Here is a 22340-nt window from a genome sequence, read left to right on the forward strand (position 1 = left end):
TACACTGCCAGGCAGCATGACACAACATCCATGCTGTGAGCTAATTATTATGTGTAAATAAATGAATAACACACAATGTTTCCCATTACTAAATGAATTCAAAATAAATAAAACACATGCAGCCCCATAACTTATTAATTCGCAGCATCAACACAGTGTAAGTTGGATACTATCAGGGCTGCAAATGATCAGGCAAAAGATGTGTGAGCAGAGACTGTCATTAAAGGCACAATGTGTGTTACCGTGGCAACATCATAGAGGCCTCCATCTTTTTAATGTTGTGGTTAGGAACAAACGACATTGCACCCAATCCCCATGTGAATTAAAGGCACATAGCTAAATAAAGCTCAAGTACCCTGCTGCCACACTTTTACAATCCACTGTTTGTCTCTTCTCTGTGGGGAATTCTGTAACAACCTGTTTCTGTGGGGCAAAACAGGGAAAGTGTCAACACTTGACAATCAAAGTAGGTCTCTTTTTGCCAGAATTTAATTTTGAATCAATTACTACAGACACAAAGTGACACAATATGTCAGATCTCTATTGTCACACTTCTAGGTGATAGTAATTGCGCAACACTCTGCTTCTGTGTGTCAGTTCACTTCTTCACTGAGTGAATTCACACGATTCTAACGTCATTCGGTGTCTTTTAGCCATCTGGGTCCAATGTAAGTAAGTTTTAATCCTCACTCTGCTCCATTTTGTGCCAAAATGACCTCTGTGACCAAGGTAATTACCTCTATTCTTGAGTCACCAGAGTCAAAGATAAAACCCAAAGAAACCTCTGCATCAGATTAGAAGTGTGATTTTTGAAGTCCTCTGTGACCTGTAGCACACTTTTATTTAACACTTGCATGATGATTCTGGGCTTATTTGTTTTTTTTTCATTAGCATTCGATCTGTCGTCTAAAAATAAGTTGTCTTTGGTTTACAGGAGAGCCTTGTCAGCACGAGGAACCAATATAAAATGGTTCTTGTATCTAATTAAGAGAGAAGGAAGCCCTCCTAGTATCTAGGTACATCCAGGCAACTCAGTGCAACTGACCTTTGTGAACATGTCAAGACTTTATCTTGCTCCCATCAGCCCGAAGCAGGAGTTGTCAAGACAGTAAATAGCAGTGTTCTCATACAGCTCTTTGATTTCTCCAAGCACAGCATTTTCAAGTTGTTGCTTGTACTGTGTTTAGGATATTGTTTTTTTAGCCAAGTGAGGAAATAGGATTTCATGCTCGTTGTCATAGTGTTCTGAAATACCTAAATGCTATTAAGCCATACCATATTTTTTTGATGCACAACTAAATCAACTTTATGATGTGATTTGCTTCAAAAAATGTGCAACAGAATTAAATTAGACACACAAAGAAATGTTTATGTCTTTTGGATCAAAGTAAAAGGGGTATTTTCCCAAGATGTGCTACTGATAAATGGTAGACATACATAGAAATTCTACACTGTCTACATTGCTGCAATTGAACTACAGACATTTGCTCCGAATAATTGGGATCAAAATTTGTATATTATACTTAATCACATGACATTTTTTAGAGTTTGTCCACCCTCAAGTAATTATTCTGGCATTGTTTTAGTTATTCAGTCAAAATGTGGTGTTATGTCACCATATACATGTCTATGACAGGGATTAACAAAGAAAGAGAGAGGACAAAGTCACATAATTCTTTCCTAAGTCAACAGTGCCACCCTGAGGGTTGAGGTGAAGTAGTTTTTTGTTTAATTGCCCTTTTCACTTTGGGTGGATGTAAACGCTGATTGAACAATAACATTAGTAACAGTAATTGCAAACATATATTGATGTAAAAAAAAAAAAAGATATGAGGTATATCAGAGTCAGGTAACATAAAACACAAAAATCTTCAAACTTCTGTTAAGTTTAACTTATTAGCGCTGATCGTGTATTTCACAAATGAAATAAATTCACATTTAAGAATGTCAAGTTTCTATTCTGATCTTAACTGTCATCATAATTACTTTTAAGCTCTCGTTGATGAAAAAATATTTTTCACATTTCTCTGTTAAGCCCATTATGTATTGGTTAGACATGCTTAGAACAGTGACCCTGCTTTCTACATGAGTCTAAACTCAGATAGACACATAAGCAGTAGCTTGTCATCGAGCTGTCGTCACATTTTTCATATGCATCCATTATGTGGAAACATGTGAAATGCCCGTGTCATCACTCAGCAGGAAATACCACGTACAGTTCCTGACGTTTATTGCCCTTTGTTTTGAAGTTCCAATAACTTTTGCAACTGAATTCAATTGAATTCAATCTTATAATTTGGTGTTATAGCAGAAAAAAAAAAGAAAAGCACATTTTGCCTCTGATGTAATTATGAGCCTTGATATGAATAGAGAGACTAATGGACCACCAGGGGTCATCAGAGCATTTCAGATAAGTTCAAGACACAATCTGGAAAAGCTACAGCTTGTTTTTTCTCTTTGATTTGATTTAATGAAATCAAGTCACCCCCCCCTCACATCATATACACACTATTTTGAGTGTATAAAATAGGTAAAGCTAAAGGGTTAAAACATGGACACTCAAACTTGGACATTCAGAATAATTACAGACATAAGGCTAACACATTATGTACAATACACTGCACAGATGTAAGACAAAAAGAATGTGAACTTGTGCTTATTTGTGTTGGACTGTAGTCACATTTAGCCTCTCTGTGTGGTGCAATATCAGTTCCTCACCAAGTCCAGAGATGAGGGTGGGTGGCAGTGGGGATATGCCAGAGGCCATGGCCAATGAGATAAAAAGGTTGGTGAAGTCAAGCTGAGTGGAGTGAAGAAAGGTTAGCCTGGAAGATAATGAAGCTCTATGCGGTCCAAGGCAAGAGAGAAGGGGGCGATGGTTATTTTTTTTACAAAGAAAACAAAACAAAAAAAGTGAGCATAACTAATATTTACCTTATGTTGACTGAAAATGTTTGTTTTAAATGTGAACATAGCATCCATAAAGTAACCAGCAGTCTATGTTTAAACAGGTTATACTAGATTAGCTACATTTATGTGAAATTCTTAAGAAAAACATGTTTGTGTCTTTCATTACTGGTGTTGACTGCCATGCAGGGAGCTGCCCAAGGCACTGAGGGATCCTTGAGCATGTGAGATGTCAGTCGTGATGGCTGACCATGTAAGCACAGATTTTTCTCCCTCACCTCCTCAAGGAAGGCTAGAGTTATCCTCGGAGACATCTATGCAGACTGCCTGTTGTTAAAAATGTATTCATGGCTGATTTTCATGCCCTGTAACTTATTGCCCCTGTCACTTAGCTGACCCTCAGTACATTATCTAATAATGATGCAGTGTGTCAGGCCATCTGCAACACTCTGCCCTCGATGCCCACAGTTTCTCATCACTTGTTTTCAGGAGGCTTTTACAAGTCTCATCTGACCATCTCATCAAAAAAAAGAAGAAAATTCCAATCAACCACACAGGTAATTTGTCCCTACCCTGACATAGTAAATTGCCTCTAGAGTGGGCCAGTGTTTAACTCATCAAGTCCCCTGTAACTGCATAAATCTCAATAAATCTCAGACAAGTTTCCTTTTTACTCCAAGATTTGAGCTGCCTGTTGCAAAATTGCAAAGCTGTATAAGTATTTCAGTAAAGCACAAGATTTAAAAGATTTGTCTAAATTATATTTGGCTGCTTCTCTTTACTCCTGTTGTTTTGTAGCAAGTCAGTAAATGTGAAAGCTTATTTGTTACATAACTTTATTCATATTTTTTCATTCATCAGTGTTACATTATAGTTAATAAGTATATAAGTTGTAACTGCATCGCATTTGTGAAAATATCATTATCTTCTAAAATGCCTAAAAGAATACAAGTCGGTACTGAATAATGTGGATTCATTTTAGGCATCTGAACAATCCATTTAAATCATACTGGGAACATGGACTGTTGTGATGTATTATCCTAATATAAGGTGGAAAGCTTTCATGTGATCTCCAGAGAGTAAAATTCTCAATATACTATTCGAGTTTTTGTAAAAACCTTTGCAGGATGCACCAAAGAATGAAACATTTAAAAAGCTCAGGCTTGTCTACTTGAATGTATTTTTAGATGAAGTCTGATGTAACAAAAGTCTGTCAGAGCCCATCCTGCTAGACAATGGCAGAGCAGTTTACTTGGACACTGACTGTCTATGTATGCTCCAGCTGGACACAAATGACAAAGTGCGACATGCCATCTACATGGAACATAAATCAGAAGTACTACCCATCATCCTCTGTGGCACGGCTCCAACTCCATTTGTGTATTTCTGACCTTGAAACACATTGTTTGTCATAATTTTCTCTCGGTCACTTGTTATGATGATTCCTTTCATGTGTGTTTTTGTGCGTGCGCATGTGTGTGTGTGTGTTCGTGATGCTGCTTTCGGCTCCCAGTTGGTGAAGATTATGTTCAGTGTCATGGAAGACTTGGAGAGACATTAAATGAGGCTCATATCACGCATCGCCTGTGTGTGAATCACTCCCCTTCTGCACATTGTGACCATGGATGGAAATGAATTATATTGGTGACAGAGAGGCAAACATAAGCATTTGCATAAACAACATGCAAATACACAAAGTCCCATCCAAATTTAAGAGAATATTGAATTAATATTAAGAGAAAATACCTCTATCATGTTTGTGATGGTAGCTATTTCAGTCCAATCAGATAAAAGCCTGCTTCCAAATATGCTTATCACATTACAACAATCACAAGGGCTAATTTGTACAGAAGTAGTGTTATAATGATGGAGTTTAGCTGATACTGTAGCCAATATGATGCCCAATCTGGGGAACAAAACCTCTGAGGGCAGAGAAAACAGAGGCACGAATGAATTGCATGCACAATGAACACAGCCTTCATACTCTTTAATATGAGCCAGAGGCAGTGTCCCTGATGTGCATGCTCTCCTCCCATGTGAGCATGAGCCAAGAGGAGAGGTTGATGGATATAGCTCCATGAAGATGCAGTAGTAAGCAACGATACTCGACATGTTTTTGCATGAGTGCCAACGCATCGGGCTGAAAAGGGCACGAAGGGGTCTTTTTCTTTACCTTTTGCTCTGCCACTAAATCAGAATAACTTTTAGTATGCAACATTTGCCACTCGTTCAGATCAGATAGATTTAATTGAGTAAACTGAATAATTCATTTTGTATGTATTCCTCTGTGAGAGCTCATTCCATAACGTGTTTGTTTTTCATTAAAACCAGGTGATAACACATTCAGTTTGGACATTGAGTCACAGTCTGTGACTCACAGTTTATCATCAAATAAACAGACTGATATTGCATCATTTAAGAGCATAACTCTGCATTATTACACTTTTTGGTAACATGTCAGGGTTTAATGATATATATCCAACCATTGTACAGGCTCCCTGAGTTCATGCATTATGCAGAGGATGGCATGCAACTGTTTTGCTCAGGACTAACTGTATAGGCACCTTGGTGTTGCTTTTCAAAGGCTGAAGAATGAAGATGCTGCTCTTTGGATTGTGACAAAGTATTGTGAGCAATAAAAAAGTAGCATAGCTACCTTTAAAACCTAACAACCTCTGACCTCTAACTGCCAGAGATGACATTGGCAGAAAGATGAGAGAAGTACCTGCAGGGCACCTTGTATCCACGCTGTGTGTTTCTGAGTGAGATGTCCAAATAAAGCAGAAAGGAAAGAACCAGACAGGTGCCCTCCAGGTACTTAACATACCAGGATTGGCAGATTGCGAAGAGCTGATTTAACTTGGCATTGGTATGGGGTTTTTTTTCTGCACGAGTGACATGTCGAGCGGGTTTGGAGCGCACGAGAAGGCCATGGTCCGGTAAATCATTGATATTTTCTAGGACTTCTTTTTAGTAGGTAGGTCAACATCTTTTGGGCGGATGTATCTCGGCATGATGCTCCAGTGAGCTGATTGTTTGTGCATGAAATGACTTGACATCCTCCCGACCAACAGTGAGTGCGCGTGTGCGCGAGCGTCCACGGAGCGAGAATGAGAGGGGGGGGGGGGAGGGAGGTGGAAACAGAAAAGAGAATAAGCAACTTTGTAACCAGTCATAGCTCTGTCTCCTCCGGCACAGGGTGGTGAAAGAGAAGCTTTTGGCAGTTATGGTTGATCAGCGTTTCTTTCATCCCCTCTCGTTCATTAGTGACGACAAGCGCGTTCGCGTAGAATAGATCCTGTTTCCCTTTTCGTTTTGACGGATTAAAAATATGAGATGAGACGCCAAACGAGTCTACATCTTCATCAATGTGCGTGAGGTATGTATTAACTGCTAGAGTTCGACAGAAATTATGCAGGCTGTCTGATCTCTGACGCTAACATCTGTAATTTGCATAGCTTAAATACATTTTAAAATCTAAATAAGCAATGCGATGTACCTTCTCTGCACGGTGGGTTTAAACCTTATTTTTTGTGTTTAAGTATTGCTCTGACCTTGCTTTTTTGTTTCTTAAGGAAGGAGTTGTTTAGTTTGGGCTGTTTTAATTCAGCAGTCACAGAGCGAAGTAACCTCTGGGTCGCAAACAAATGAACCTTTGACTCATGAGTTTCTTGTGTGGAAGTTGCTTTCGGTGCAGCCTTTTTACATCACCTTTTGTATATATATTTTTTTATTTCTTATTTTTTTGTTCTAGATGACATTGAGGATACCTTAGCAGGACTGTGAGCTTGGCCATCATTTGCAGGAAAATGCAGCTTTGGATCCCATATGTTTTGCTAAGCGCAACATCTGTGTGCACAGTTGAGATGTCTAATAATTATGGAGAAATGTGTCAAGGACTGTGTGCCTGCGAGGAGAGGGAAGGGATCCTTACGGTGGGCTGTGAAAACAGAGGAATTGCAAGTCTGTCAGATATAAGCCCAGTGCACTTCTCCCAGTATCATCTGCTTCTTACTGGGAATCTCTTGAAAAAGCTATCTGTCGATGATTTTGTTGATTACAATGGACTTACAATATTACATCTGGGAAATAATGAAATATCTGATGTCGAAGCCGGAGCTTTTAATGGACTACATGGATTAAAACGATTACATCTCAACAATAACAAAATCGATGCCTTGAAGGAAGAGTTTTTCTTTGGCCTTGAAAGTCTGGAATATTTACAAATTGATTATAATTACATCACTCATGTGGAGCCAAATGCCTTTAGCAGACTTCGACATCTTGAGGTCCTGATTCTAAATGACAATTTAATATCAAGTCTGCCTGTAAATATTTTCCAGTATGTACCATTGACTCATTTGGACTTAAGGGGGAATCAACTCAAAGTCCTTCCCTACATGGGTCTTTTGGAGCACATGCACAGTGTGGTGGAGTTGCAGCTGGAGGAGAATCCATGGAACTGCTCCTGTGAGTTGATTGCACTTAAGACCTGGCTTGAAAGCATATCATACACAGCCTTGGTTGGTGATGTCGTTTGTGAGTTCCCCTTTCGGCTTCATGGGAGAGACCTTGATGAAGTTTCAAAACAAGAGTTGTGTCCAAGGAGAGCCATTGCTGAGTATGAGATGCCACCCCTGCCACATTTGAGCACCGATGCATACTATAGGACCACACCAGCTCTAGTTTCAGCCTCATTCACGTCATCTGGAATTGGAAGATCATCATCAAGACCCACTAAAGGACCTCGCCAATCAGCTAAATTAAAATCGAGGCCCACGACTCGTGTCCCATCAAACAAACCACAGAATTTTGGTCAGATAGTTTCATTTCAGACTAAATCTCCTGTGCCTTTAGATTGCCCAACTGCCTGCACCTGTAATCTGCAAATTTCAGACCTTGGACTGAATGTGAACTGCCAAGAGCGAAAGATTGAACAAATCTCTGACTTAAATCCCAAACCTTACAATCCCAAAAAAATGTATCTCACAGGGAATTACATTCCTGTGGTGCGTAGATCAGATTTTATAGAGGCAACTGGATTAGATTTGCTTCATCTTGGTAACAATCGAATAGCTCGTGTCCATGACAGAGCTTTTGGCGATTTGACACATCTACGAAGACTATACCTTAACGGGAATTTGATAGACCGCCTTACAGCCGGTATGTTTTATGGATTAGAGAGCCTACAGTTCTTATATTTAGAATACAATGTCATTAAAGAGGCTACTGCTGACACTTTTCAGCATGTGCCCAAACTTCAGCTTCTTTTCTTAAACAATAACCTATTGAAAACTTTACCGGAGGGTACATTCAATGGATTGACATTAGCCAGACTAAATCTTCGCAACAACCATCTCCGGTATCTGCCGGTCAGCGGTGTACTGGATCAGTTAACAGCACTTGTGCAAGTCGATTTGTATGAGAATCCTTGGGATTGCTCTTGTAGCATACTGGATTTGAAGATGTGGTTAGAGCAGCTTAGCACTGGCACAGTTGTAAATAATGTTATCTGTGGTTCCCCTAAGAGGCTGGCTGGGGAGGATATGAGATACATTAAGACAACTAATTTATGCCCTAATAACTCAGATATACTTGCTTCCATGATTCCCCCCTCTGAAGAATCTTTTCCTGGCAGCACAATCACTATAGAGACATCCTTAGACTCTGACAGTCAGCTCAGCACTATTCCTTTATCTGTGATGATTCTTGCCCTTCTCCTCATGTTCATTATGTCTGTGTTTGTGGCTGCGGGATTGTTTGCGGCAATGAAAAAGAGACGTCAAAAGAGTCAAAATGAGCAGAATAACTCAATGAATGCTTGCATTAGCTCTCTTAACATGGAATATGGCCTTTACAAAAAGGGATCCATTCCCAAAGTCAGAACATCAGCTGGACATGTATATGAGTATATCCCACCCCCGACAGAATCCATATGTCGAACAGCTGCTCACACACCGATGGACAACAAATCAGTGGATGGATTTAGAGACTTTGACGAGTTGAGCGGCGCTTTTCTGGGTAACTCGGATGAAGAGGCAGCCAGTAATGTGATAAGCTCAGAATATAGTGCTACTACTCCGGAGCCTCTGAACAAGCACTCAACCCCTCACCAAGATGATCCGTCGTGCTGCTACAGAGATTCTCTAGAGCCTAACAAGAGCAGACGCTACAGCAATACACTACCCTGCAGACATGGAGCACATTCATCAAATCGCTATACCTCAGACTTTGATGCCAGGCATCAATATACGCACCCAGAAAGAATACAACAGACAATACTTTATTGCACAGCGCCAAGTACTGTTTATGTAGAGCCTAACAGGAGCGAGTACTGGGAACTAAAGGCAAAACTTCACGTTGACCCAGACTACCTTGAGGTTCTTGAAAAACGAACTACTTTCACACAGTTTTAAGGGACTTGACCTCACGATGGTCACATTGGATGCATTTCTATGACGTATTGATTTTAATCAGGAATATTTGGAGAAAAAAAACATACATAGAACAATTTTCTCAACTCTGCACAGTACATCTTGAGCCACTATATGCATTTCTGGGATCTTGCTTTACGAAAATTAGTGATAAAGGAGGTCACATGTTTCAAAGCGCAACTTAACACTTTATATTGGTGTGGTTCAACAGTTTGATTTTAATTGTAAATATGAGCAAGTAACCACTGATTCAGGGCTGTAATGACTCATCCTGACATCAAATTTATCCTGGAGGTGTATCATTGGCAGTAATGTGAGACTGAGCTTTAACTCCTAAATCATCTGCATTTTATGAGTGTTAATGAACCATGCAGATGACATGCTCTTGCCCCAAAATAAACCTTTTTTTTTCTTTCTAAGAGATACATGTATAGCTGCTAGTTCTGTCTTTACGGTTTGTTTTTTCAAATTGAACTCGTACATTTTGAACCAGTTAAAATGTAGTATATTTATCACTCACATTGAAGCCGGCCTGCATTTAGTAATGGATAAATCACGTCACTTTTATATAATTTAGGATATTGTACTCCAGTAAAAACAAATGGAGGTTGAAACATTCATCTTGGCTGTATATCCTCCGGCATGCACAACTCAGTAGTAATATTAAATGCATGTAGTTATGAGGGGATCTTCTGAAGCAACATAAAAATCACAGATTATTGAGGATTAAAAGTCATCATTTATGTCTGCAAATTTGGAAGATAATGGTAAGTGTTACTGTAATCAATATCATTAAAAGGGATACTGAACTGGTGTAGTGTGAAATCAGTAATAGTACCTCAGTACAGTTGTAACTATTATACAGAGTTAAAATTAAGAAATTACAGCTATTCAAAACCTCTGTAACCAAAATGTTAGAAACAGTACTGTGCTCAGATGTGTTGTAATCGAAGGAAAGTTCCTTGTGTCTGTGATTCTGATCCGTTTAATCCAAATGTGTACAAATGCAGTTTATGTCATTATACATAAACCTGTACTTATATCCTCATTGTTCTTGTACCAACACCAAAGCAGTGTACAAAAGAAAAAAAGGGGATATGCAAACTTTGACTCCCCGAGGGATATATCAAACGCAGTCCTGTGAATAATTTCACCGGTACATCATGTTCTCCTTATTCTGTATATCTTCTTACATCTACGATTTCAGTTCTAACGCATCTGATACGATTTACTACACAAAAAACACAGTATCAAAGCAGGTAACAGACCTGTTGGTCCAATACAGGACACCATGTCAGTGTCATGTTTTGCCTTGCTAAAGATGGGAAAACTGTAGGCTCGTGCCCAGCCTCATCAGAGAAAGGACAATAGTGTTTGATTGGTTAACCATTTTAAAACAACTGATGTTTATCCAACTTATTATCTCTTCCTAAAACTAACCAAAAGGTTTTGTGCCTAAACATTTACCAAACAGGAGCTGACAATGCAAAGTAAACGGTAAATGGCACTTGTGTGGTGCTTTTTAAACCTTGGCTTGGTTTTACAAAGTGCTTTACAGTGAGTTTCTCATTCACCCATTCACACATTTACACATAGTGTGTGACTGTGGATAGTGTAAAGTTGCAGTGCAAAAATAACTGTTGCACAAGGGACTCAGCAGTCAAAGAAAATAAAAAAGTTTGACTGGTTCGACAGGGAACCCAGACCCAGCCTTTTATGTTAAAGTCATATGAACTGAAACACATACTTTTTTGGCATTTACGTTGCCTGTTCTCTCTCTGATGGCATCAGAATATACTTCTATTTTGCTAGTAACCACAGTGTCCCTTCTAAACAGAAGAGAAAGCTGGAGATTTTAACACACAGTCTAAACACAGTCAGTCAGTACGACCTATTGTATTGAACCTGACCGGGATTTTTTCATTTCATCTGACCAAGTAGGGTTTGGTTTTAAAACTAACCTAGTTCTTTTTGTGTTCTAACCAGAACACTGCCTTGCTTATTTCTTATCAAGTAGTTGAAGTGTTGCTTTCTAAAGGTAACATAAAGCTTGATTCTCATGTTTACAAGTATTGCAGTTTGCCTCAAGTCTCCTACAGTACAACAAGCACAGCAGCAAGCAAGTAAACATTCCAGAGTAACATTGGCTGCTGTTACTATTGCTGTTTGATATTGATGCGGTCCATGCGTGACAAACAACCCTTGTACCCTTGTACTTTTCAGGTGTTAGCGATGCAAAACATGGCACTGACACTGAGGCAGGCCTGTTTCTCGCTTTATTATATGTCAACAATAATTTGTTTGAAATCCAGTTGAGAATTTTTAAAAGTTCTTGGCCTTGGGCCCACGTAAACATAATGTTAAATAACTGCACATTTTTGTATAAACAAATAAGAACAATGCGATTTTCTTTCTTGTATTGATTTATTATTCATTTTTACAAAGAAAAAAATGCACTATTGACTTCTGCTGGTCAACAATGATGTCACTTTCCTAATGCAAAATATAGTAACATACATATATATATATATATATATATATATATATATATATATATATAGAGAGAGAGAGAGAGAGAGAGAGAAAGAGAGCCATAGAATATGTTTGATAAATGCATAAAGAAGGGTTACATATGTCACAAAAAATTGCACTATGCATAGATTTAGATCGTTCTTAGACAATCTGTGCAACTGGCCACAACTATTCATCAGTCACCACCCAACTCCCACACAAATAATAGTCAATATTGCCATTCCGTACCATAACTGCTCATTTGAAATTAAGCACACTAGCACACATATATTCAGTGGTACCTTTTGGATGGATCATTTATTTTTCAAACTTAATATATTATACTTACAAGTGTTTCAATAGGAACAATGAGTGAGATTTATGTGTGTTGCATGAAGGAAAGACAACAGTACTAACTCATTACTTGCCATTGTTTTATCATGTTGGGTCTTTGAGCATTATGAAATCTAGCTATCCAACTTCAATCAGTAAATTCTCTGTTTTTAGGTGGTCATAAGTGGATAATGTAACAGTATTAAGATATGTAAAAGTCTGTAGCTTTTAGATTGAAAAGTAATGACTGCAGGAGTTAAATGAGTAGAGATATCTTTATGTATAAAAATAATCATTGCTTTAAAGGAAACTAAGCACATTATCCAGTAACAATGCATTCAAACCAATAGTCTGGTTTGTAAGCCAAGACATGTGACCTCCCTGAGAGTTAAATACAGAGAATACATTCTCATCTAATGCAGTATTATGCACCAGACCCGTCATCTTAACTTAGCCAATTAGAGGACACAGTGTATCTGGACCCTGTCTGCCTGTCACCGAGTATTACACTGCAGCATTAGTCATGCTGTTAATCAAGGATGAAATCTTGGGTTATTGCCTTTTATATGAGTGATTTTGTGATGACATGACCTGCTTCTGCCGTTTTAATATTCATCAGAACAAATTAAATGTATCATCACAGTGATGCATGGTGTTTCCTTCCACAGGTTTGGTTTCAATCAATATATTGCTGTGAAGTTAGTGGTGAATACACTTTAAACCTGCAAACATGCACAGACTGATGCACACACAATGTTTTTTTTGTGAACAATGGCTGGCATTTGGTTGATTGTATCTGTTCTCAATTCTTTTATAAATGTGATGCTACTTTTGTACTTTAAAATCGATGCAACAGAGTAAGCGGTACATTACAAAAAGGCAAATTATGTGGATGAGGTAGGAAAAGTTCCATCGGAAAACCTTTTGGGAAAAGTTTCTAATCTTTTGCTTTATTTATCTTTTTTTCCTTTCAGTGTTTAGATTTTGGCAAATCTGTAATTGAAAGGTTTTGGAAAGTGTATACTGTAGATAACAGCAAATTGTAATGTGTATTTTTCATCCAGACTGGTGTTGACTAAATTCAGATTGTTTTATTTCATTCATTTTTATTCTTTTTGTTACAACTGATTATCCACAAACATGTTGAATTAAAATGTGACTTTTGTGAGAATACGCGCACATGTTTAATTTTCAAAGGGGAGGTGAAGTCAGTGTCTTATTCTAATTCCAGCTCTCATGTTTGCTTTTGTTTGCTTCATTTGATTTTCATATGAGGCAGCAATCCTCTGCGTCGAACTCTGATTTGTAAATAGAACACTTCATCAGCATTTTCATGCAAACTGGCACCGTCTTTGAGAAGCAAAAATCTGATCTCTTATTGCTAAAACACACAACTAGGAATATGTGGGATAAATATATCTACAGTGTGCTGTTTCTTTAGTTGTTAGCTGATGAATAAAAGATATGCATTCATTTGATATCTTGTTGTATTTGTCTTCCTTCACTCTCTGAACCATGTTCTGTGCAGCAAATGTTATAAAGCACAGTAAGGACAGATTTTGAAGTGTTTCACAAACCCAATGGCATTTTTCTGAGCCGTGGTGAAATTAAATCTTGGGCAAATGTTCAAGCCACTCTCGTTATTTCAGTTTGTCAAATGGAAATAACTGGAAAGCTTGTGAAACAGATTAATGCCAGCATTGATTTAGAACTTGAACAATCAGTCTGGCTATGTCACATAAGTGAGATGCTTAAGTGATGGCCCATGTGTTTAAACAGCTGCACTGGCTGGCCTTGGGCAGAACTGCAAAACTGAGTTACGAAATGTGTTAGTTTACACTTCTGATGGCTAAGAAGGCAGAAAGAAATGTATTCAATACTGAAATATAACTTGACCTCACTGTTGCTGTGCAGTATGAACACATCTGCGTGCGTATGTTTGCAGACACTTGTTTCTCTCAGAAATAGCTTTCTGGATGCTTCGTATCCATGGAAACATCCAATTACCTGATACATACACACAAACAATAAAAATGTCTAGTGCAAAAGGTACGACGCCAGCACAGTTTGAAAACATTAGTAAGTCAGATTTTTACAAATGTCTCAGCTTGCTTTCTTTTGCTCAGGCCTAAATTGTACACATACTGCTTAACAGGCAGAAGGGGACTTGATACATCTTTCTCTACATTAGATATAGACATAACAGACAAACACAGGATCTGTGTCTGCAAAGTGCCACTTTTTATTAAGGCCATTAACAATGGATCACCTTTGACTCATTCTGTTTGTCAGATTGATGGTGTTATGTTTCTTAGCTGCTCGAAAACCCCACTTTTGCAAGGGAGAAGAAAATTAGGGCAGATCTACATTATGTAAGCTTGAAGGGATGTGTCAGGCAGTGCGAAGACGGCATATGACTGTAAGCATTCACCAAAGGAAAAACGCTTACCATCTTCTATCGTGCAAGCAGAGTGTTAGAAATGCTACTGTTTCAAACCCTCTTGACGTTTCAGTTTTTGTGAAGAGTAGAATGGAAATCTTTCATCTTGCCATACACGTGTGGTTTCCCGTTGTTAGTCTTAGACTACATTTCAGTCCCTGAAGATTTTTCAGTCTTCTGTTTCCCTGTGCGGCAATGCTGCATTTCTCTCCTTCTCACTTTGTCTGTGTGTGTCTGTGTGTGTGCGCTTGTATGTGTGAGTCTGAGTGCATAAATTATTGACTCAGAGTGTATTCACGCTTGCCTCAAGGACTTCAGCCAAGCAACATGGCAATACCTTCATCCTGTCTATTCGTCTTTCAACATTTTTGTTTCAAAAGCCTCGACACAACTCAGCACCAAACTAAAGGTCTTCAGTAATAATTGATGTGCTACATCTTGAGCATAAACTGCCATTTATCTGTGTCCAGTTTGCTTGTAAATAATGTATGTCAGGACGATGTCCTTTGTATCACACAGTGGAGGAAAAAAATGACATGCTTCTTAGATAGGATGGTATTTAGAAACCCAGAGAGAGCGATTGGCTAAATGTTGCCAAGTATATTTGCAACAGAAAACAGTATGTGCAAGAGACACTAATATTTATGAGGGCTTATCCAGGCTTATGACTGCCAACCTGAGAAAAAATGACAAAATCCTTCCTCATCCTCCCATTTATAGTACTCACACTGAACACGAGAATGATACTTCACATCGAGCAACGGGCAGAATAAAATGCTATATTGTGATTACAGTGAATTGATGTTTATAAGAGGCTTTCAAAGCTCTTGAATGCTCCGTATAACAATATCTGCTAGCTCTGTGTATAATATCATTCTATGAGATTTCTTACCATTAGCAAGACAAATGAATAGTTCTCCCAGATTCAAAAGGATCTTCTGGGTTTTTCCACCCTCAATCACTAGCATACTGTGCCCTGCTTAGGCTGCTCTGCAGAGTTGCTCATGTGGCATTAACCTCTGCCTTTGCCTGATATCCATTCTCTTTTATCTTTGCCTTTTCACTCAGTGCTCACAAGCACATCAAGAGTATGTCCTTATCTGTTCCTTAGCCTGAAGTGTAACTATAACTGCGACAACAGACTGGCATATGTGTTGGCTTGTAACTCATAGTGACAACAAACGGGCCTGGATAACTAACATATAACAATTGTAATGAAGTGATAAAATAGTCACCGTAACAGTAAAATCTTTGTGCTTGTTCGCTTGCCTCATGGTGGATTTATTTAGAAATGAAGCACACCAGCATGAACAGTGTCTCCTGCTGATTTGAAAAAGATGTGACCTGAAAGGCGCCTGTTTTTGTTTGCTCGTTCAGCTGAGAGAGAGGGAGAGAGAGTGAGGAGAGACACAATTCACACTACAGAAAAGCCGCCTTGCTTGAACAATAGTGCCACACTCAAGATCAGAGACAGTTTCAAAGGGCATCGTTTTACACGGGAGGAACATCAACTCACCGTTCACACAAAACCGTGCGTCAGGATTCCATATTTCTGCTTAAAATGTCGGCTCCTTTCTGCCGAAAACACGTTGTTTTAACAACTACAACAAAAGTATTTTGGCTTGTTTTACACAAGTTTGTTTTTCCGTTTTTTTTATTACAGTTGTGTCACAATTCCATAATTTCATCCTCTGAGGTAAATCAGACTTGGCTGTGAGGCTGCTGAGTGAAGTGCTATGATGTGTGAGAGGACTATTGCAGATTGCCCATGTACTGTGGCGGCCTAAATTTAAATCCAGCCACTGCTTCACTGTTTCTTATTTCCTTCGTTTCCCTCCAGACCATCTCATAAAATCACACCGACAGTTGGGGGAAGGTGGCTAACCACTCGCCTGCTAATATTCAAATGCGTACTTTCTTCTCACAAGAAGCAGTGAATCCTCTTCAAATGTCTGTGTTGTCGTGGAGACCAGTTGTTTTTATGTCTGCATTTAAGGATTGAAAATTAACAATAAAAAGTTGTACTGCAAACTGAATTTAATCTCTCTCTGAGTTTATGTACTTTCTGCTCTGCATTCCCTCTGTTCATATTAAAGGGAAACATTGAACATGAGATTAATTGTCTGCGAAAGTAAAAAAAACTGCTGAAATCATAAAAAATATTGTGCAGCAAATGTATGGTAGACTATATGAGGATTTAAGGAAATGTTGTGAATTATGAATTATTTGCTTAATAACCTCACAGAGAAGCATTTCTTGTAAGAGCAAATAAACACGGTCGAAATCTGTTTACAGTCTTTTTTTTTACAATTAACTTCCGAATTTTACCACGTTTCTGTGGTCCGATTACATAGGGTTTCATCTGAATTGCTGAGCGACTACATAAGCACAAGTCTTGAGTCACCTCTCATTTCTTTAAGTATAGCTAGAGTGGGCAAAAGTTGCAGCGATTGAGTGAAACATGGAAACATAAACATCCCCTTGCCCTGTTGTCCCAAATCTTTAAGGACAAGTTAAATATAATGCTAAAATATGCCAAATTCCCAGCGAATAGCTCTTTGGGAATCACCTTGTGGGTGCAGAAATACTGTGTTTTGCCTGCCAAGCTGTGTTATCTTTGGCTTGTTTATCATGTTTTTTTTTTCTTGGTGCAACAAAAGAAAATGGGAACAAATTATGTGTCTCTGTGACAGGGTGCTAGACAGAGAGTGCCTGAATATACACTTCAAAATTGGGTCTTTGCTAAGTTGTCTCCCTCACATCCCTTCAGTTAGGCGCTTTTTATATATTCTAGTGAGTCATAGGTTATTGTGAAGTGGCTCAACAAACAAACAAACAACAAACCCCCCCCACCTCCCGAAAATGTGAAGTACAACAACTAGACTTTGCAGCCAATGTCCAAAGAAGAAATCTTGACAGACCTTCAGAAATCCTGCTGAATACAACATTAAAAGATTACAAGAAATGTTGTTGTGGGCACTGCGGCAAATACCAGCCACAATGACAGCCTCTTATCTCATAATTGTGCTCAGGGAAACAATGTACATAGCTGCACAGCTGATGTGTTTCCATGTGTGTTAAATTGCTATTGAGACTGAAGGCTCATTTTCATTATTTGATTTGGGAACAGAGAACTATTCTAATTAATTACCCCAGTACATAAAACTATAACCATGTCACAGCTAACATTGAGGCAGTGTAAACTAGGGTGCTATACATTTCCTTTTTTTTTTTTGGAACCTGCAGTAGAATTGATATAAAGGCTGGCAGCAGAAACGTATTATTGCTCTGACCCTCAGTTCCACATGCTTTTTTTTGGCATCTGGCTTTGCAATTTTAAGCAGAACACATGATTCACTGCCAAACAGACCCTGGGATGTCCGGCACAGGCTTTTGTGCACCTAAATCATTGTTCTTTCTGGGCTCCTCCGAGGGAAACTAAATACCACCTAAATATTGTTCTTCTATTATGATTGTTTTGCTATTCACAAATCATCTTTATATAAGGTCATTTAAGCATCCTCAAGAGAAATGCTGGAAAAAAAAGGCAACTCTGAGACCACCAAAGCTAAACTTGAAGATAACTTTTAAAGTGATGTTCAGTTCAAGGCATAAAGAGATTGTGTTGTTATCCTTAGCATTCGTGACAGACCAAGAGTGGGCTGTGGCTCCTAAAAGCACTTCCCTGTGTTTCTGTCTCTCTTCCCTGTGAGCATCCTTGTGGGTTTAACAACAAGCTACAATGGATTCGGACAGATGGCAAGGTGGGGGTGTTGCAACCATCTTCTGAACCCCAGGGAGCACTGCCATATTCAAGCGTCAAACAAATGTCTTCACCCAGACTTATAGTTGTCATAACATAATGAGATCCTGACTTTGATGCTCAGTTCCTACAACTAGTCAAGCATCCAAAAGAATTGTGAATGTGAACGCTACTCCAACTTTGTTGATTGTTATTCGAAAATACACCCCCAATTAATCATATTGTTGTGCTGTTGCAGCATCTTCGTATCCTCCACAAATGCATTTGGGCAGCAAGGCCATCAGGAATTTCCATAAAGTAAAGAAGCAAATAGGTCATGAATAACATTAGTATTCAAAAAGCAGCACTTCAAAGAGTGGTAACCCAATGCCTCAGCATTAAATGCATTTGACCATTCATATCTTTGCTCATTAACCACACCGAGAAGCATTATTTGCTGAAGGCTGTGTACTGTGGACTGGTGGCAAGTGCATCAAAACACTCCTTTCAAGATGCTCCTTATGTTAAGTACTGCGCAGCTACACAGCTGCTAATGAGCCAAAGGAGTGAGACGACCCTCTGCCACAGTGTGTCAGCTCTGGCATTTCTGCTGAAGCTGTATCAATTTATGTAAGAACAAGCTTCAGTTGTTCACTGCTGACTGGATAATTGACAAGCTATTGTAGGCTGACAGCCAAGATTACCCAGATTTCCCAAGGCACATGTCAAACTTGTCCGGCCAATTGCTTAAAGACATCAGGAATTTTGACAAGGATTGTTTAACTTTCTATATTTAAAAACATATGCCTCAAGAATAATTTGAAAGGTGTCATAATAAGATAACAAGGCAACAATCAGCAGCTTAAAAATGTACCAAATTCTTTTATAAGTGCTGACCTTCTCACAGTATATGCCCACAAGCACAGCTTTCTAAATTTTACCCTTAGTGATGGGTTTAAAGCTTTGTGTTACATAAACATCATTCATTTAACTGGAAATGTGTAGCAAATTAAACATGAACATTATCAAATGATGAGTTGATCATCTCCCGAGGCACCATAGAAACTTTAGAATCGTAAGATTTGTCCTTAATTCTTGATGCTTTGGTTGATAACTTCAGCATTTATATTTGTTATTTGTGACCATGAGTCAAATATTTCCAGTACTTTTGCATAGACTTTTGTGTATGAATAAATTATGACCGTAACCAGTGTGATGTTACTGTGGCACAGGAATAGACCATTTTGAGGTCAGTGGAAGCTATCTGTGCTAAATCGAGCTGCTTATCTGGTAAAATGATCTGATAAGCTGACCCTGATAACGAAGAGGGCAGCATTGGGAAATGAGAAGGTGACTTCTAAGTACTCCTTAACTTTTTTCACAAATCAACACCAGCGATTTTTAGGAAAAGTCACAGACGTTTTGGCCAGGACTTTTTATGCAGTTACTGTTCACAGCCAGAGATTTTCTGCTCCAACAGTGTGACACAAGGGGGGTGGGGGGGCTGTCTGGCTCAAGAGCTTAGGATTCAAAGCATGACACCAAAAAAAGTAAGCTCTTGAAATTACTGTGTTCTGTGTACGCTACATGTAATGCTCTGGATGGGAGTATGTTTGCCTTTATTTGTGTCTTTGTGGTCAGGGTAGACACCAAAAAAATGTACCACCATGATGAAGGCATTAAAAGAAGTGGCTCGACATTTTTCTCACTAAAAAGACTTGTGTCTCATAGAACTGTGTCTCTCACGAAGAGAGATTATGACATGACTGGCTTTTGAAATGACTTGAACATAAAAACTATACCATCACAAGTAAGTTATATCGAAATAAGGCAGTGAAATTGACATTCAGAGGATGTAAGAATCTGTCCTCTATATAAAGACATCGACAATTGCTTTTTTTTTGTTTTGTGATGTTGGAAAAAAATTAATCCATGAAACATAATGCCTTATTTTCAATATTTCCAAGCCTAGAGTTAGTAATAAGGATGCACAAAATCGGAGGGCAGAGAGTTTTATGTGAGATCTTAAACTCACTAGAAAATTTTTTACTGAGGTAATAATTTAAATGATAAGTAGTTTGACTTGAAATGAGGGGAAACACCCCTGTTAGCTTTAAGAAAGAATGCAAGCCTTTGTTACCAGAATGAACAGTTAAGAGTTAGGTGAACACCTTAATGTTTTTCTACATGTCATCATCAGATCAGCATTCCAGTCTGCGGTTGCCTAAGATGTATTTCATGATCCATTCTTACTGCATGTGTCAGTTTTTTTTTCTAATGATCACGGAAAAATGAAACCATTATGCATTATGTCAGAAATGTTCATCAAAATTCCACACTCTTTAAGGTCAATAAAATGTTAAATGGCCTTGTAGCAGTGACATACTGCATGCACAGTCATGAGTAGAGTGAACATTGGTACCTTTGGTATCTTTATTTCTTTGCACACTTTCTAACTGCAAACTATGAAAACTGAAACGCTTCTTTGATTTAATCAATCTCAGATGACCTTTGATGGTTGTGGCCTCTAATTATTTCACTTTATTTTTAGGTTTTTATAATAGGCAGCTTCATTACCTCAACTAAAATCGACTGACGAAGGATTTATCTTGCACGAAAAAAGGTTAAAGTTGTTAAATGCCTCCTAGACAGATGCAACATTCTCGAAATAACACTTCAGTGACAACAGATTTACAATAAACGCACAAAGAAGCAAAGATGCTAATGGAACGCAGTCTGACTTGAAAGAAATTTAAAAAATAGGCGCTTGCGTCCCCTAGTGTCACTGTATTTCAGTGCTGCCACATTTCAGTTTTGCCAGCAACATGGAAGAGCGGGTGTGAGCTGCTAGAATTGAGAATGAGTCGGTCCTTTTTGGGTTCGGTCAGGGTAAAGCAGAAATTACCATGTGGCTTCTGTTGGCCCTCTGAAAGAAATATGTCTTGCGAACCATAATCATTCTGCTCAGCCAAGTGGAATGATTAAAACAATTAAAGTAAAACACCACGTATATAAAATCAGGTTTCAGAATCATAAGAACATAGGCAGTGTTATCTGCCCTGAGATTCTGGGGGCGTTTCTGATGAGAACACTAATTGACACTCCTCAGCCCTTCCTCACTGTGGCTCTGCACAAAATCAATACACTGAGCATCAATTAACCGTACGTGCTCCATTAACTGTAACTACAGGTGTGCTGCCCCCTTTACTTCAAGATGTGGCAATGCTTGTTTTCCAATTTAATCCGTGGTGTTTAATTGCAAATAAATGCACTTACAGTTTTCTAACAACTGTGATATGACCACCATTACGGAAGCCCTTTACCCCGCTCTCTGAGCGTAACTGGTTCAACAAATAGGTGTGCAGCCTATAGGCAAGATTCACACGTACACACAGGCTTAATCTCGCTTCTCATTCACTTTGAATGCGAGAAAATCTTGTGTTGCTAACTGGAATTCTTGGTCAGGGAGGTTTTAGTTGTGCAGCTTGGAGTGAAAAGTTGAGAATAGTTAAGGAATTTCAAGCAGCTGCTCCAATGCCAGGTCACATGTTTGATCACGTGACAATTCCAGAAGTCAGGCCTGCCCACAGTCAACCGTTGACGCATTGCATCTGTATGAATTCTGTCTAACATCTGTCATGCTGGGTTTAAACTTTGCTCTTCACAAAGTTAATCCAACCAGGGAGGATACATTTTTATTCATGAAGGCAAAACATTTAACTTACTAGTTGTTGGATAGACCTGCACAGCTGAGGGCATTGTTGCCTAGTTTGAGGCCAGGCATTGTAGTAGTTCTTTTTATGAAATAAGTGTTAGGGTTGGTGTCGACACAGATAGCTAGTGATTCGCCCCCAAAAATTAAATGAAAAGCAGTTTAACACTGTAACTGTAACTGAGTGCAACATAGTTCCCAGTCTTTTAACATTATTCAGACAGCTATTATCTGTATCTCCCTTGCAAAGTGTTCATGCAT

General features: G+C 38.7%; 1 protein-coding gene across 1 annotated transcript; it reads left to right on the forward strand.

The window, feature by feature from the left end:
- The first annotated feature begins 6110 nt into the window (after positions 1-6110).
- slitrk5b (SLIT and NTRK-like family, member 5b) lies at positions 6111-13640 on the forward strand. Its single transcript, XM_072396978.1, has 2 exons — positions 6111-6286; positions 6662-13640. The coding sequence occupies exon 2, from the start codon at positions 6717-6719 to the stop codon at positions 9321-9323; it is 2607 nt and encodes an 868-aa protein (XP_072253079.1). The 5' UTR covers positions 6111-6286; positions 6662-6716; the 3' UTR covers positions 9324-13640.
- Positions 13641-22340: the final 8700 nt, after the last annotated feature.

This window comes from Leuresthes tenuis, unplaced genomic scaffold, assembly GCF_036924035.1.
Source record: "Leuresthes tenuis unplaced genomic scaffold, fLeuTen1.0.hap1 SCAF_12, whole genome shotgun sequence".
Classification (NCBI taxonomy): Eukaryota; Metazoa; Chordata; class Actinopteri; order Atheriniformes; family Atherinopsidae; genus Leuresthes; species Leuresthes tenuis.

Excerpts from the sequence above, each read along its gene's own strand:
- slitrk5b (XM_072396978.1), top strand. The coding sequence starts at position 6,717 with ATGCAGCTTTGGATCCCATATGTTTTGCTAAGCGCAACATCTGTGTGC.